The sequence below is a fragment of the Misgurnus anguillicaudatus genome, chromosome 1 (assembly GCF_027580225.2).
Source record: "Misgurnus anguillicaudatus chromosome 1, ASM2758022v2, whole genome shotgun sequence".
Lineage (NCBI taxonomy): Eukaryota > Metazoa > Chordata > Actinopteri > Cypriniformes > Cobitidae > Misgurnus > Misgurnus anguillicaudatus.
Window position 1 is genome coordinate 9657554 of NC_073337.2, and position 17355 is coordinate 9674908.

At 36.7% G+C, this 17355-nt stretch overlaps 1 protein-coding gene across 1 annotated transcript in view; it reads left to right on the plus strand.

The window, feature by feature from the left end:
* LOC141349227 (cytidine monophosphate-N-acetylneuraminic acid hydroxylase-like) overlaps positions 1-6931 on the plus strand; it is a 33589-nt gene extending 26658 nt beyond the window's left edge. Inside the window, exons 5-13 of the mRNA XM_073869068.1 lie at positions 365-445; positions 529-592; positions 711-795; positions 1506-1643; positions 1829-1964; positions 2126-2269; positions 6318-6492; positions 6596-6712; positions 6812-6931. Of these exons, the coding sequence (XP_073725169.1) occupies positions 365-445; positions 529-592; positions 711-795; positions 1506-1643; positions 1829-1964; positions 2126-2269; positions 6318-6492; positions 6596-6712; positions 6812-6931 (1060 nt within the window). The remainder of the gene's footprint in view (positions 1-364; positions 446-528; positions 593-710; positions 796-1505; positions 1644-1828; positions 1965-2125; positions 2270-6317; positions 6493-6595; positions 6713-6811) is intronic.
* Positions 6932-17355: the final 10424 nt, after the last annotated feature.

Sequence of the window (17355 nt, forward strand, 5' to 3'; positions counted from 1 at the left end):
CGCACAAATGCTCCCAAATATATTTTAAGGTCGCACAGATTAAATTTCGGTCGCATATGCGACCAAAATGGTCGCAGTTTCGAGCCCTGCACTACATTGGCAGTTCAAATGCATTTCATATTTCTCTTACTCTCTGAAGTGTCACAAACTATATTTTACAAAAATTTTAACCAGATACACATGATGCTTCAAGCTGAAAAACTTTTTTTTTAATTTGTATTAAAATACTTTTCACAATTGATATTTTTTCTAAAGCAGTTTACAGAAAATCCTTAATGTTTTAAGTCTCATGTGTGCAGCCAAAGATAAGTGTGACAAAGTCTGTTTTCACTTAAAAAAAACTTTTTAAATTTTTTCTTTTCAGCTACCCCACATTAAAATTACTTTCAAAGAAGCGTCCTGATATTCCCATTTATGTTGGAGACACCTCACGCCCGGTGTTCTGGTGAGAGAAACACAAAGACAAATCAAACTAACAAGATGTTGCCAGACACTTTCCAAAAACAGTGTTTTATTTCTGTCCTGTAGGTACCTGGATAGAAGTGATGTGAATTTAACAAACATCAATGTGGTGCCCTTCGGTGTATGGCAGAATGTATGTTATTTACATGCTCTATACTCTTTACTTATGTACACATGTGTGATGTAAATGTAATCATGTTAAATTGATATTAAAAAGTTGATATTCACTTTTTTATTCTGCCATTTCCAATGTTGATGAGCATCTGAGATTTATGATTTTGATGGACGGCATTCATCCTGAGATGGATACTTGTTTAATAGTGGAGTATAAAGGTATTTTATTCTGTCATTCTGTAGCCTGAACGCTTTTGAGTGTTGGGGCCTGGTCTTGGGTTAGTTAAAAGGTGTTGAGCAATTTGAGCAATTTCCATTCAAAACACCCCGTCCAACTAGTTTACACTTTACAGCTTTACGTTATTGTAATAACTGTCAATTATAATTTCCTCATCAAATCTGACACAAAGTAAACTGCATACCAGTCTTTTGTCATTTAGCTGACATTTGGTTTTAAAGGTACTCTGATTATAAATACATCTACTTTATGGCTTAACACTGGCATTGGCTATATATGAAATATAAAAACATTACAAATTTCATGGTTGTAATAAACTTTAAGAAAATCTTTTCATCACAATATGTGAGTTCAAAACGCTAAAGTGCTTTATGAGGTTTAAGCACAAGTTTGTATTATTCATGTTCAGCCTAATGATGTTCGTCACTGTCACTCAAAGTGGTCGATACCTTTCAAACTTTTTAAATTTTAAGGTTAAGGCACATTTTCTTTACATCAGTACCAATGGCTGAGCATAATACAGTGAAAGTTGTTGACTTGCATATGAAGTTCCTAACTGCAATTTTATAGGATTTTATATGTAAAAAATTCATCAACTTCATGAACTTTCATAAAACATTTCTGTAAAAAGATTTTATTCAAGTGCACTAGAATAGCAAAAGCCCTTCAAACATTTGAACTCTGTCTCAAGGTCACATGATCCTGAATACTGTCGACTGTACCAGACCAAACAATGGACGTCTCCCACACGGTGTGGATGTGATGATGAGTGACTTCGCTGGAGGTGCTTCTGGCTTTCCGATGACTTTCTATGGTGGTAAATACAGCGGTGAGTTACACAAGTGAATTACTGCCATCTTTGAACGGGTGGATTATGAAAATCAAAGCTGTTCATGAGAGCATAAAGAGATTATGATCATACGAACACGCATGGGAGAATTAATACAATGACTATTTTGTATTTATTTACACATTGTCTGGTCTTATGATCTCACGGTTCATTTACTTTGACAGAAACCTGGAAGGCAGAGTTCATCAAGAATGAAAGAAAGAAACTGCTGAACTATAAGACTCAGCTGGTGAAAGTTTTACAGCCGAAGATTTACTGTCCTTTTGCTGGTTACTTTACAGAAGCTCATCCATCAGACAGGTCAATTACATTTTATCTCCTAATAACCTCTTGACCATTAGAAATAACAATTAAATAATTTAAATACCATGATATTGAGTGTAATCATTATGGTCTGTTATATGAACCAATATAATAATCCAGGTTAAGATGTAACATGAATATTTCATTGTGACTAACAGGTACATAAAGGAGACAAATAAGAAGAACAGCGCTGAAGACCTGAATGCATCCATAAGGACGAGCTGCCCAAATACTCTGACCTGGACTCCTTTACCCTCTTCTGTGCTGGATGTCGCTCTCGCTCTAGCAGATCAATCTAACACGTATGTAGCTTGCATGTTTATGTAGTTTTTGTGCATTAGTATGTAGCATGCATGTTTATGTAGTATGTGTGCATTAGTATGTAGCATGCATGTTTATGTAGTATGTGTGCATTAGTATGTAGCATGCATGTTTATGTAGTATTTGTGCATTAGTATGTAGCATGCATGTTTATGTAGTATGTGTGCATTAGTATTTAGCATACATGTTCATGTAGTATGTCTATATTATTATGTATCATGCATTATTACGTAGCATGCATGTTTATGTAGTAGGGGAGAGCGGGGTATGTTGTCACACTTTTCACACTGTCTAACATTTACTGAGCACCATACATCAAAATGGTATAAATCTCATACCAAATGAAAGAAGGAAGTCTTGGGCACATATGTTGTATTCATAACATCTTTATATCTTATCTCATTACAGAGTTGTAGACTGTTGAATAGTGACTGTGCACTTGTGACAATTTGCCCCATCGGAGGGTAAGTTGTCACACTAGGGCGGGTAAGTTGTCACACTAGATTATCTAAAAATGAGAACACAACTACTTAATTGTGAATATTGATTTTAATTTTTAAACTCAAACCAAACTGGAAATATAAACATCCGTGCCTGGAGAATCTGGAAAAACAATTATTTCAATCCAAATAATGCACATTTCAATTAAGTGGCAAGACCACTTTACTTTGAACTTTGGTTCAAATGTTCTATGGCTTTCACATAAAACCAGATAACTGAATGGAACGCTGCAGATAACTTGCTTAACTTAACATGTTTAACCTCTGAACAAAACAGATGCCCTGTATGACTAATAGGACTCATCTCCAGAATCACAATTCTGACACACATAAATTGCCTGGCCTGAGGTGCAAGCATCATGGGCCCAATTGTTGCATTTTACACATTTTACCCAGGTCTCCTTTGGACGACTCTTTGAAAATGGCTCTACACAGACGAGGCAGAAGCACTCTTCATCATCTGATGATGACTCTTGCATGATTTTTCTTCTTTTAGCTGCCTTGTTTTTCATAGGTCCAGATTTCTGCTTCCCTTTCTTTTGAAACAGCTTTTTGCTAGATTGAGGCTTATTCTTTTCTATATCATGTTTTCTGAGCATGTTCGATGTGTTTGTTTGTACAGGGGCAAGTTGTCAGATGTGACGACTTGCCCCAAAGTCATTGAGACAACTTGCCCCATACTTACTTGTGTGCTAATGTTGTCTAAATCTCAAGTTTAGCTCATCATATCACTTTAGCTAAAGTATCAAAAGACACTTTACGGTCTCCTCTATTTTGTGCAAAATAATCATTTTAAACATTCACACCTAACAAAGTTGTATTGCATAAAATGTAAAGTGATTTTTTTTTACTTTTTAAGCAGAAAAATAAGAAAATTGTGCTAACCTCAGATTACAGTGATCTTGACCACATGTGAACAGGAAGTTCACTATAGAAGAAGAAGTCACATAAAGTGGCTATTTGATTTTTGAGATAGAGCCTCTAGTGTTGGAGTTATTAACAGTGTGACAACTTACCCGTGTGACAACTTACCCCGCTCTCCCCTATGTGTGCATTAGTATGTAGCATGCATGTTTATGTAGTATGTGTGCATTATTATGTAGCATGCATGTTTATGTAGTATGAGTGCATTAGTATGTAGCATGCATGTTTATGTAGTATGTGGGCATTTGTATGTAGCATACATGTTTATGTAGTATGTCTATATTATTATGTTGCATGCATTATTATGTAGCATGCATGTTAATGTAGTATGTGTGCATTAGTATGTAGCATGCATGTTTATGTAGTATGTGTGCATTAGTATGTAGCATTCAAGTTCATGTATTATGTGTGCATTAGTATGTAGCATGCATGTGTGTGTAGTGTGAGTGCATTAGTATGTAGAATACATTTTATGAAGTATGTGTGCTTTAGTATGTAGCATGCATGTTTATGTAGTATGTGTGCATTAGTATGTAGCATTCATGTTTATGTAGTATGTGTGCATTAGTATGTAGCATGCATGTTTATGTAGTATGTGTGTTTTTATTAGTATTTGTGTATTAGTATGTAGCATGCATGTTTATGTAGTATGTGTTCATTAGTATGTAGCATGCATGTGTGTGTAGTATGTAGCATGCATGTTTATGTAGTATGTGTGTATTAGTATATAGCATGCATGTTTTATTAGTATTTGTGTATTAGTATGTAGCATGCATGTTTATATTATTATGTGTGCATTAATATGTAGCATGCATGTTTATATTATTATGTGTGTATTAGTATGTAGCATGCATGTTTATGTAGTATGTGTGGGCATTAGTATGTAGCATGCATGTTTTTATTAGTATTTGTGTATTAGTATGTAGCATGCATGTTTATATTATTATGTGTGCATTAATATGTAGCATGCATGTTTATATTATTATGTGTGTATTAGTATGTAGCATGCATGTTTATGTAGTATGTGTGGGCATTAGTATGTAGCATGCATGTTTGTATTATTATGTGTGCATTCGTATGTAGCATGCATGTTTTTATTAGTATTTGTGTATTAGTATGTAGCATTCATGTTTTTATTAGTATTTGTGTATTAGTATGTAGCATTCATGTTTATATTATTATGTGTGCATTAGTATGTAGCATGCATGTTTTTATTAGTATTTGTGTATTAGTATGTAGCATGCATGTTTTTATTAGTATTTGTGTATTAGTATGTAGCATGCATGTTTTTATTAGTATTTGTGTATTAGTATGTAGCATTCATGTTTATATTATTATGTGTGCATTAGTATGTAGCATGCATGTTTTTATTAGTATTTGTGTATTAGTATGTAGCATGCATGTTTTTATTAGTATTTGTGTATTAGTATGTAGCATTCATGTTTATATTATTATGTGTGCATTAGTATGTAGCATGCATGTTTTTATTAGTATTTATGTATTAGTATGTAGCATGCATGTTTATATTATTATGTGTGCATTAGTATGTAGAATGCATGTTTTTATTAGTATTTATGTATAAGTATGTAGCATGCATGTTTATATTATTATGTGTGCATTAGTATGTAGAATGCATGTTTTTATTAGTATTTGTGTATTAGTATGTAGCATGCATGTTTATGTAGTATGTGTGGGCATTAGTATGTAGCATGCATGTTTGTATTATTATGTGTGCATTAGTATGTAGCATGCATGTTTTTATTAGTATGTGTGTATTAGTATGTAGCATGCATGTTTTTATTAGTATTTGTGTATTAGTATGTAGCATTCATGTTTATATTATTATGTGTGCATTAGTATGTAGCATGCATGTTTTTATTAGTATTTATGTATTAGTATGTAGCATGCATGTTTATATTATTATGTGTGCATTAGTATGTAGAATGCATGTTTTTATTAGTATTTATGTATAAGTATGTAGCATGCATGTTTATATTATTATGTGTGCATTAGTATGTAGAATGCATGTTTTTATTAGTATTTGTGTATTAGTATGTAGCATGCATGTTTATGTAGTATGTGTGGGCATTAGTATGTAGCATGCATGTTTGTATTATTATGTGTGCATTCGTATGTAGCATGCATGTTTTTATTAGTATGTGTGTATTAGTATGTAGCATTCATGTTTTTATTAGTATTTGTGTATTAGTATGTAGCATTCATGTTTATATTATTATGTGTGCATTAGTATGTAGCATGCATGTTTTTATTAGTATGTGTGTATTAGTATGTAGCATGCATGTTTTTATTAGTATTTGTGTATTAGTATGTAGCATTCATGTTTATATTATTATGTGTGCATTAGTATGTAGCATGCATGTTTTTATTAGTATTTATGTATTAGTATGTAGCATGCATGTTTATATTATTATGTGTGCATTAGTATGTAGCATGCATGTTTTTATTAGTATTTGTGTATTAGTATGTAGCACGCATGTTTGTGTGTCCATCTGTTCTGCTATTATTATTATTATTATTATTATTATTTCTGTTTATGATTTAGTATGCATACTTTTCTTTTCTGCTTTAAACACCACAATCACAGGAATGCAATCACTCAACCCTCAAACGGTACAAAGATCTTTAAGGACAACTGGAACTTTGATTTGTATTTGGATGAGCTGAATGGTGCCATTTCCCATGATATCTTTAAATACAAATCCTGGATCCAGTATTATTATAACTGGGCGGGATTTAAAGGCTACAATCTGGTTATACGGGTAAACAAAGTTTTTATAACCCAACTGGTAGTGAATCTCACAGCTATATCTGCAAACAAACACATAAACCAAAGCAGTCTGTTTACTGTATGTTGTGCATCAGGTCATTGAGACGGATGATGAATTTGAGCCGCTGGATGGAGGTTACGATTATCTGGTGGACTGCATGGATCTTTCCTTTCCAGACAGAAGACCAGAGAGAGATCACGCATATGAGGAGGTAACTCTGAAATTCACTGGAAGTGTTATAATCGATTAGTTTCAGGACCTAAACCTTCATGTTGTTTTGTTTTGTATGTTTTAATGTGTTCATGTTTAGATTAAAAACAGAGTGGGGGTGATAAGACACGTGGTTGTAAATGGACGACTCTGGGACGACCTGTACATCGGCTTCAATAACAAAATGAGCCGAGGTCCTGATGTTTACCATCATAAGTAAGATAAACATCTTTTCATTTGAAGATATGATAAAAAAGATAAACTATGTGAGGTCACAATACATAAACACATCTACTGTCTCAGATGCACTTAGAATAAAGGTACAAAGCTGTCACTGTGACGGTACCCTTTAAAAAGGTCCTTATGTTTAGGCACAGATACCTGTGAGGTACAAATATTCACTCTTATTACACAGCTTTCTACAGTGCTTGATTCTGATTGGCCAGTCGCTACATTTCAATGCATGTTATTGTGAGACAACAACTGCCTGAAACTATTAACAAACGGTAACCTGGATGCTGCAAATCATTTTGTTACAGTTTAATATTACACAGAGGAATAATGTACAGGCAACCAGTTGTTATCGAAAAATAAGCCCAAACAGTGTGATCAGGACACAATGCGAAGCCTATACAGGTCTAGACAGACATCATATAGGTATAAATGTTTACGTTCTGAAAGAGAACTGTTCCAGTGACAACATTTGTACCTTGTTTATCTTTTCTGATAGTGGTAATATTATGGTACTTGGATCTGTTAGAGTAATAGCAGGTTTTATTTTGTTACATACATCAGTGACTCTGAGGTTGTGACTCAAAAACAAGTCAATGATCGCTTCTGATTGGATCACAGCCGCAGGCGAATAATGCCTAGCGCAAATAATAAAATTAACCATATAATCCAGCCCAGTCACACGAAATTACGTACCTATAGTCACATAATTTTTTGATTATTTTTCGTGATACTGTTACGAATTTCCACATTTTTTCGTGATCGTATCACGAATTTCTAAACCGAAGCGAAAATGGTTTGAAAATAGGAAAAAGCAGTTGAGTAACCAATACGTGACAATGACACATAAACAGAAATTCATGATACGATCACGAAAAAATGTGGAAATTCGAGACAGTATCACGAAAAAGAATCAAAAAATTATGTGACTATAGGTACGCAATTTCGTGAGACTGGGTAGCAGCATCATGCTAATATTGGAAAAATACACTTAACAGCCTTGAAAATGTACATCTGATTTTTCATAAATAATTAAATGATATAGTGAACACATTTGTTTTTTTACCGTCAGGTTTTGGAATCATTTCCAGACAGAATTACCACTAACAGCTCCAGACTGGGATCATTTCCTTCAAATTGTCTCTAAACAGACGGATGTTCAACATGCAGATCTGTCACAGGAGAACGGTTTCTGTTTGCTATCTTAAAGCAAAAATATGAATACAGAAATAATTACAGCTTTATAACAATCACCCAAACACTTAGAAATTCATAGTTTTCATTCATGGCAGTGGCGGAGCCAGGGATTTTTCATAGGGGTGGCCAGGCAGGGGCCAGCATTACTCTGGGGTGTCACATATAAAATCTCTAACATCCCACCTTAAAATACTTTTTCTCACACACACACACACACACACACACACACACACACACACACACACACACACACACACACACGTCACTAGCCCTGTTTCTAGAAATCATGCAGAGTTCAGCTCCAACCCTAATAGGCTTTATGCCCAGCTGCACTACTTCCTGAACTGCAGCTCCTTTGCTGCGTCCGAAACAGCCTACTACGTACTATATAGTACGCTAAAAGCAGTAGGCGAATCGAGTAGTATGTCCGAATACATAGTATTCTAAAATCAGTATGCGAAAAGTACCCGGATGACCTACTACTTCCGGTTAGATTTTGCAGTGTGCATACGATGGACGCTACACTATCCCATGATGCCCCGGACGAGGAGTTATACAACGAAGAAGAAGATGCACGCGGCTGTTTTCGCGCTGAAATGACACGATGTGATGACGACGTATGTCACGTGATGTAGCAACATGGCGGATGTAGTACGTCCGAATCTCATTCATACTACCAGGATTCATACTATACAGTACCTACTGTTTTAACGCCAAGTAAGTAGGTACTTCATCTAATTCAGTACCTACTATACAGTATGCGGTTTCGGACGCAGCCCTTGTTTCCTGTCTGCCATTATTGGACAAACTGATTGATCCAGGTGTGTCTGATTATTGTTGTTGTAACTACTGAGGTCAGGCTCACCTGGATTAATCAGTTTGTACAATAATGGCAGACAGAAAACAAGGAGCTGGCTGAAGTTCAGGAAGTAGTGCAGCTGGGCATAATGCCTATTAAACACACTTGAATCTGCCAATGTCCATGGCTACCTAAACAATTGAGTCAGATGTGTTAAAGCAGGGTTAAGTATGCAGTAAGGTGGGTCTCGAGGAACAGGGTTGATGACTAGTCTGGTCTAGTTCATTTAAGTTCATCCAAGTCATGATTATTTTGTATAAAGTATGTGTGGTCAACAGTGACTCCATCTAGTGCCTACAGTTTCATGACACACTTGAATTGAAAGATTACTTGGAATAGATTTTTTATTCATTTTTATTCATTTGTACTAAATTTAAATTGTGTAAAAAAATGTTTTTACAGGGATGTAATGAAACATATATAAAATATAAATCATGCTTGTAATATATAACCAGTGTGCTATTTGTAAAAAAATCAGGGGGGGGGTTCTCAAATATTTTTATTCATGAAACCATGGGCTTATATTGATTAATCAGTGTATTAAGCTATTTCTCGTAACTTTTGAAATAAAATATGTATAATGTCCTACATGCACCCACCATGAGCGTGATTCGAACCGCTTTGGTATGATAGTCAAATGCTCTTACATGAGGGTTACTTAAAAGCCATGAGCTCTAACATCTGTCACTAGAGCACTTCTTGAGGTTGGGACGTGAGGTTTACTTTTACTGCACAGCTCTCAGTAAAATGGACTGGTAAATGGACTGCATTTATATAGTGCTTTTAACAGACCAATGGCCATCCAAAGCGCTTTACAATTAGCCTCACATTCACCCATTCACTCACACATTCATACACCGACGGCGGTGTCTGCCATGCAAGGCGCCAGCTAGCTCGTCGGGAGCAGCTGGGGTTAGGTGTCTTGCTCAAGGACACCTCGACACTTGGTCCGGTGGAGCCGGGGATTAAACCACCAACCTTCCGGTTTGTAGACAACCTACATGAACCAATGGAAACCAATTTTCAAAAGGTAATGGAAAGTAGCTGCTTTCTGCTTTTTGAAAATTGTGTAGATTGACTTTGCAAATTGAAAAATAGGGCCAATGAAAACATTAATTGCGCAAAACGCCCATATATACCAAAACGTTTTTGTGCTTGCATGGGGTGGTTTTTCAGACCTTTAGGAAAAGGTGTATTTTTGGAAATAATGAAATAAAGTAATTTCTACCGGAATCTATAAATATTTTAAATGAAAAAATTTAGTTCTTTTTTCTATCTTTATTATTTATTTTTTGTATTATATAATTCCTATATTGTGATTATTGTCTATTGTGTGCTGTGTGTATGTTTGTGTACTACTGCAGCTGTGAGTCCAAGACAAATTTCCTGTAAAGGACAATAAAGTATACTCTAACTCTAAAGATGTTTAATTGAACAATCTCTATGTCGATGGTCTCACTAACTTTGACTGACTAGAAACACATTTATACTAAACACATTTACGGTTTCACAACATTTTTGAGTAAAAACCTTGGTAACAACCACTGGATACTCATATCAGCATTCATAGAAAATACAGCCAAGGTGAAACTAAACAACGTTACGAAAAGAAATGTAGAATAGAATAACTAGATTTATTACACGGCTCTCTGGAATGCTTGATTCTGATTGGTCAGTTGAGACATTTGCAGGTTCATTCTTTTCAAATAATAACCGCTCCAAAGTAATAACGCATAGCCGGTACTACTTGTATGTTTTTAAATCCCTCCGCGCCAACAAAGATTACTGTTTGGCGCCATCTTGTGACAAACACTGGACAACCACAATTAAGAATGGAAAATTTTGACATTAATTTTAACATGTACGGAAAAAACAAAACATTTAAACAGTGGATAGAAGAACGAACAACGACAAGACACAGAGAGCTTATTGAGACTGAACTTGACAAAATAGAGCATGACAGCTACGAAGCCAACACAAAAAAAATACAGAATGGGCATTAAAACTTCTCAAAGACTGGCTAAAATAGAAAAAATGGAGAAGCAGTATGAAGCAGAGGGTCTTAATAAGGTATTACGATCATTTTATGCATCTGTGCAAAGTTTTGCGGAAGGATAAAAATGTTAATTTAAAACAAATATGCCAATAAAATGTTTCAAATTCATATTCATGTCCAGTTTCTTTTTCTTATGTGGCAAGTAGCCGTGTAATAAGCGGGATAATATAGAGGCAGCCTGTAGTTATCGCGAATTTCCCGATAACTACCGGCTGCCTCTACATTATCCCTTACATAATGAAATGAATATATAACTAATAAACTATACAGTATACAGTCGTATGCAAAAGTGCACCCCTGACAATTTCTTTTTATTTCATTTATAAATATTTGGGTGTTTAGATCAGCAATTTCATTTTGATCTATCAATGACACAGTAATATTTCAGTAGAAATTATCTTAATATGTAAGCTTAGTTTATTTATGTATATCATTTAGACAAATATTCTGTATGTTTACATTGAAAATATGTAATGTGTTAAAATTGTGTACTGTCTGTTTAAGAATTTGGAGACAATTTTGTCAATGTGTCATATTTTCTAAAATATATCATAATTTTTCTGATTCCATATTTATTTTAATAAGCCAAAAATGTCTCCTGTGTCCTGCTGACAGGCGCGGTGTGCGTGCAGCAGCTGACGCAAATTATGGGTCCTCCGAAGGTTAATCTCATTTCAGTTCTCTTCGTGGACTTCTGAGGCTGCCACCTTGAAAGACAGAGTGCTCACCTTTAAAAGGGATACTCCATCATTTTGTCATATTAAACTATGTTATTACCTTAACTGAGAAGAGTTGATACATACCTCTATCATCTTAATGCATGAACTTAAGCACTGTGGCGTGCGGCGACACTTTGGTAGCACTTAGCTTAGACCAGTTCATTCAATGGTACAGAGATGAAGTTAGAAATGACCAAACACATCAACGTTTTCCCTATTTGAAACGAATAGTTATACGATCAAATATAGTGGCACAAAATAAAACCTGGCACTTTTAAAAGCGGGTTAAATAGAATAACTATAATGTGTGCCGCAGTAGCACTTTTTGGAGTACTTCGACTTGCCTGAAAAATCCGTTCCCCTTCTCCCTCTCATGATGAGAGGGAGAGTGTTACTGCGCCGAGTCGAACTACTCCCAAAAGTGTTATTCCACCATACATTATAGTTTAAGTGCACGCACTAAGATGATAGAGGTATTGTCGACTGTTCTTAGTTAAGGTAATAGCATAGTTTAATATGACAAAACGATGGAGTATCGCTTTAAGGTCGCATGCTTAGCAGGTCGCAGCCCTTGAATCGAGACACAGCTTGTGAAGCTTGCGGCGGGTAGTGCGCTGTTTGGTCCTATATTGTTTGTATATTTTTTATGTTTGATTTAAATGGTACACAAGATTAAAGGAAGATATTTAATCAGAAAACGGAGTACGTGGATTGTTTTGTTGGACGGACACAAAGCGAGTGGATTGTTTTGTCGAATACGGAGCAAATGAAACCAAAACTGAAACTAAAACTGAAACTAAATTCGCACTCACACATACTATGGAGTTTTAACAGTTGTACAGCGCAGTGTGAATATTTTACTGGAAACAACAATGGCAGATCGTTCTCTTCCATGAAGGCCAATGTAAACATCTAAGAATATATTAACATTTCTCAGATTTATTGCTTTTGTGGACTACAAATGCAAGTTGATGTCAAACTGGGATTGCTTGGCAAAGATAATTTACAAACCGGATGGATTAAGACTTGCGCACAATTTTTAAACAAAGGTATGTTGTTCCGTTTAGATTTTTCATGTTCATTCTATTCGCACTGTCAGCCATGATGAAGTTTAATGATTCATTGCACCGCCTACTACGGTCTTGCAACGTTAGATCAGAAATGTCTTGTCTGGAAGTGTTATTTTTTTACAAAAAAAAGTAACGCGAGTAACGATCTCATTTAAATTTCAGTAATTGTAATTGCGTTACTTGATTTAAAAAATACTTTGTTACATGCTCGTTACGGCTAAAAGTAGTGGAATTACAGTAACGCATTTCTCCCATCACTGTTCATCAGTGACAACTGATTTTACTCTCCTTTGAACTTCTAATCACACCAAACACGTTTTAAACACTTGGAAACACAAGGCGTGACGTGGCTTTTAATATTGCTAGGCAACCACCGAGTCAGCTGTCTTGTCAATGAAATATTGAAGTGTGAGCACTCTTTTGCTGTTAACTGTCATATTAGCAGAAACTTTAAAAAGAGGGTGCTTGCTCTGACCATGTTTGAGGGTGAGAGATGCACAAACACACAGGAGAGAGTGAGCGAGTGGAGTCCGGTTCTTCAAAGCAACTGTAAACTTCCCTCACCACAACATAAGGCCCACCTCTCCCCTCATTCTATTTGACAATGGAAAGACGCGAATGACGTCGGCTGCTTTTCCGCTCTCAGCGCCCCTTCTGTTGCCCTGTCCCAAATGACGCACTTCATGTGGACTTCCGGCTCATGGCTTTAAATTGCGCGTGCTCGCTTAGTCTATGAGTCCGTAGGGTGTCCCATTTGTCATTTTTACGCTTTAAAGTGTGCTCATCAGCGCCCCCTTTGCCTCCTTGATGCGGTCTCCGGCGAAGCCCGCACTGCAGCAGGCTTTGCACACTTTACCAACCCAGAAGTCTTTGCGAAAGAGCAAACAGACCAATCAGACGACGGTCAACTTCTCTTCCTATTTCCGGCGTGGCGCTCAAGTCTGTCCCAAAATACGACTCCGGTGCACCTACGTGGACTCGCATCAAGGGTCCCTAAAGTCTGCACTCTATGATGCCATTAAAGGCCACAAGTCCGGAGTGTGCCATTTGGGACAGGGCCAATAACGAATGCTGCGACCGGCAGCAAAAACCGCAAGGCGTTCGGCACGCATAAACAGTCCGCATACCTCACTGTCCATAGAATATCATTTAAAAAAGGTGCCTGCAACTGCCATAAACGCATTTGTGTGATTGGCACTTACTCCTCTCCCCATTCCTCTCTCCTTATCCCTTGTCCTGGCTCTACTAGTTCTTTCCGTTAAGTTGTTCTCTTCCTAGTCCAACTCTTTCTCATCTAGGCACTTACTTTATTTTTCTGCTTCATTGTGTTGTTCTGTATTGTTTTGTATTGAGTGCCTTTTTATTGTACATTGCCATGTCATGGAAAGACATTGAATATCAGCTATTATAAAATATTTAAAATACAGTAAATCTTATCAGCTCTTTTAGGCTACTGTAAGCTGCTGTTGGTGCAGAAGTAGAGGCTTTATATTGTATTTAAAGTTTGGTAAATTAGGTCTTAATTTCTGTCTTGCTGTGTTTAAGCATTTGTAAAAAAAGATAAGAACGATCCATGATTTTGGTATGAGGTAAGCTTGAGTGAAAAGGAAATGTAAGCATTTTAGAAACATTTTAATTGACTGAATATTGTGTGGAAACAACATGAATTGTGTTCAGTGGCGGATTTAGCAAATTGGGGGCCCTAGGCGAAGGTATTTTTTTACTCCAAAATGAAGATGGAAAGCAGAGGTCACACAAAGTGCAGCACTACACAAACCAATAGAGAATAAGTCAATGGGGCAAAAACAGCCACGAACAGTAAATGAGGTAGAAATAATTTATATCTGATGCTGCACAAAAACTAGCAATGCATCAAAGCCAAGGTTGTTACTTATTTTTCACATGCCCAAGACTGTGATAAAAGGTTTTTAAAAATCCAGTCTACAATCACTTTTTGGGCCCTATTTTAACGATCTGAAAGGCAAGTGCGAAGCGCAAAGCGCAAGTGACTTTGTGGGCGGATCTTGGGCGCTGTTGCTATTTTCCCGGCGGGAGAAATAAGTCTTGTGCCAGGCGCAAATCAATAAGGGGTTGGTCTGAAGTAGGTTAATTATTCATAGGTGTGGTTTGGGCGTAACGTCAAATAAACCAATCAGAACGCTATCCAACATTCCCTTTAAACGCAAGGGCGCAAGTTCCATGGCGGGTTGCTATTATAATGACGGATTTACCAGGCGCACGCCAGAAGCGGTTCACAGCCGAGGAGACCCACGTTCTTACAAGAGCAGTCAAAGACAGAGAAGTTGTTTTGTATTGGGATGGGAGAAACCCGCCCAAATCAGCGTTGGTTAAACAGACGTGAGAGGAAATAGCCACAATTGTCTCATTAGCTGGCTTCCCCATCGTTGCGCCAAGCGCTACAATGATGTCAGGAGACGGGGGAATCTCAAGCTTGCCAGAATAAATCGGGCACGCCGTGTAACGGGAGGTGGATCTGCCTCTACACATGACCTGACGCCAGCAGAGGACATCGCTGCGTCCACCCTCACCACTGTTTGGGGGCTTTGAAATCGGACCCAAGAAACGCAAGCAAGGTCCAACCCCAAAGTACGCTTATACAAATCAAGTTCATATACATTAAGGTTTCTTATGAAAACATTTTAATTATAATTTACATAAAATAAACGTAATACAGCCACACAACAAACTTATGAAAATATTTTAATCGTTATTTGCATGAGAATTTTTTAACGCAGCCACACAATACATAACAACTATCACCACAATGCTCACTACAATGGTTTCCCCTATCTCATGTGTTAATATTTTTTATTGTAACAATTTATGATTTGCAAAATTAACTGTTGCATCTATGTAGATTAGATAAGCAATGCGCGTTGTGCACGCTAAACATTATGGTCAAGCATGCGCCCTTAAAATAGCATAATGAACTACGCGCAACGCACCACTGACTTTAGACTAGTTTTTTTTGGTTAGTAGCGCAATTGTTTTTTGAAACTGCAAAATAGCATCAGGGATGGTTTGCGCCGGAACACGCCTCCTTTTTTGCGCTGAACCGCCCAGGGAGCGCAAGTTCATTCCCTAGTTTGCCGACGTGCGTCTGTGGAGGGAAAACCCCGCTGTGCGCCGGTGCAAAATACGAAATGATACATGCGTCACTGACAAAGTCAATTGCGCTGGGTGCAAGATAGGGCCCTTTATATTAAAAATAGGTTTTCTTTGATGTTTTCTTCACAAACATAACAAAAGGGTTGTGAATTTTCCCACAGTGTATTGTTGAGTTTTTGAAAAATGTTCATAGCATTTTCCCAAAATATGTGTCAACATAAGATTTTTCACCAAAAATCATTCCATTTGCTGAAAGTTGTGGCCAAATTAATACTCAATAGCACCCCGAAAACATCCCAAACATAACATCAGCAGGGCTCCAGACTAGCATTTGAGAGAGGTTGCACTGGCACCACCAAGTTGTACAGTTGGTGGCGCCTCAATTTGGTGGCACCAGTCACTGGGTCGTGTAAAAACAAAAAATAAACAGTAAAACTAAGGGCCTGTTTACACGAGAACGCTCAAGGGTAAAAACGTAAAACTATTTTATCGGATGTGCCTTTCGTTTACACTGCGACGGCGTTTTGGGGGAAGTGAAACCACCCTCCAGAGTGGAAATCTTAAAAACGATCTACCGTCGCGTTCTCGTCTAAAGAGTAAAAACTAGAGCCGGGACTCGATTAAAAAAATTAATCTAATTAATTAGAGGCTTTGTAATTAATTAATCTAAATTAATCGCATTTTAATCACATATAAATATTTGACCTGAGAACATTAAGAAGTAATTTTTTTACATGGATTTTTAGTATACACTCTTAGAAATGATGTGTTAATTTTATACACATCATTGTGCGGTAAGCTTTTAACACATTATGTGTAATTTTAAGACATTATGTGTCATTTTGTGTTGATTTTGTGTTCAAGTATAAAACATGTTGTGTTAAAAGTAACACAAAATGTGTTGTTTCAGTAATAACACAGAGATGGGTGGATTCCAGGATGACGCAGTTTGTTGTCCCAGAATCAACACTAATGTGTTGTTTTGACTGTCTGTGTTCCGGTACCTATTTGCGCGGATCCCCCACCTCACGTATAAAAACAACAAAACATAATATACTATATAGCCTATATTAAAATTAAAATATAAAAAATATATTATGCACATTTTTAAGTTGCACATGGTTTATAGTTTTCTTAAGTGGGATTCAGATATGAAAGCGTCAGCGTAAGTTCTACCAGGAAGACTCTAATACCACGACATTCATTCATAAAATCGGCTTACCAATCACAGCTCAATGCTGACTATTTAAACGCTGAACTAACACTCTCTCCTGCTGCCCGTAGGTGTCGTAGCTGAAGTTCGTTTGCTCGATGCTTAGTGCAAACCAAACGTTTTCAAAGCGATTGTTACTCGTACCAAGCAGAATCGGATGTCAAAACGCT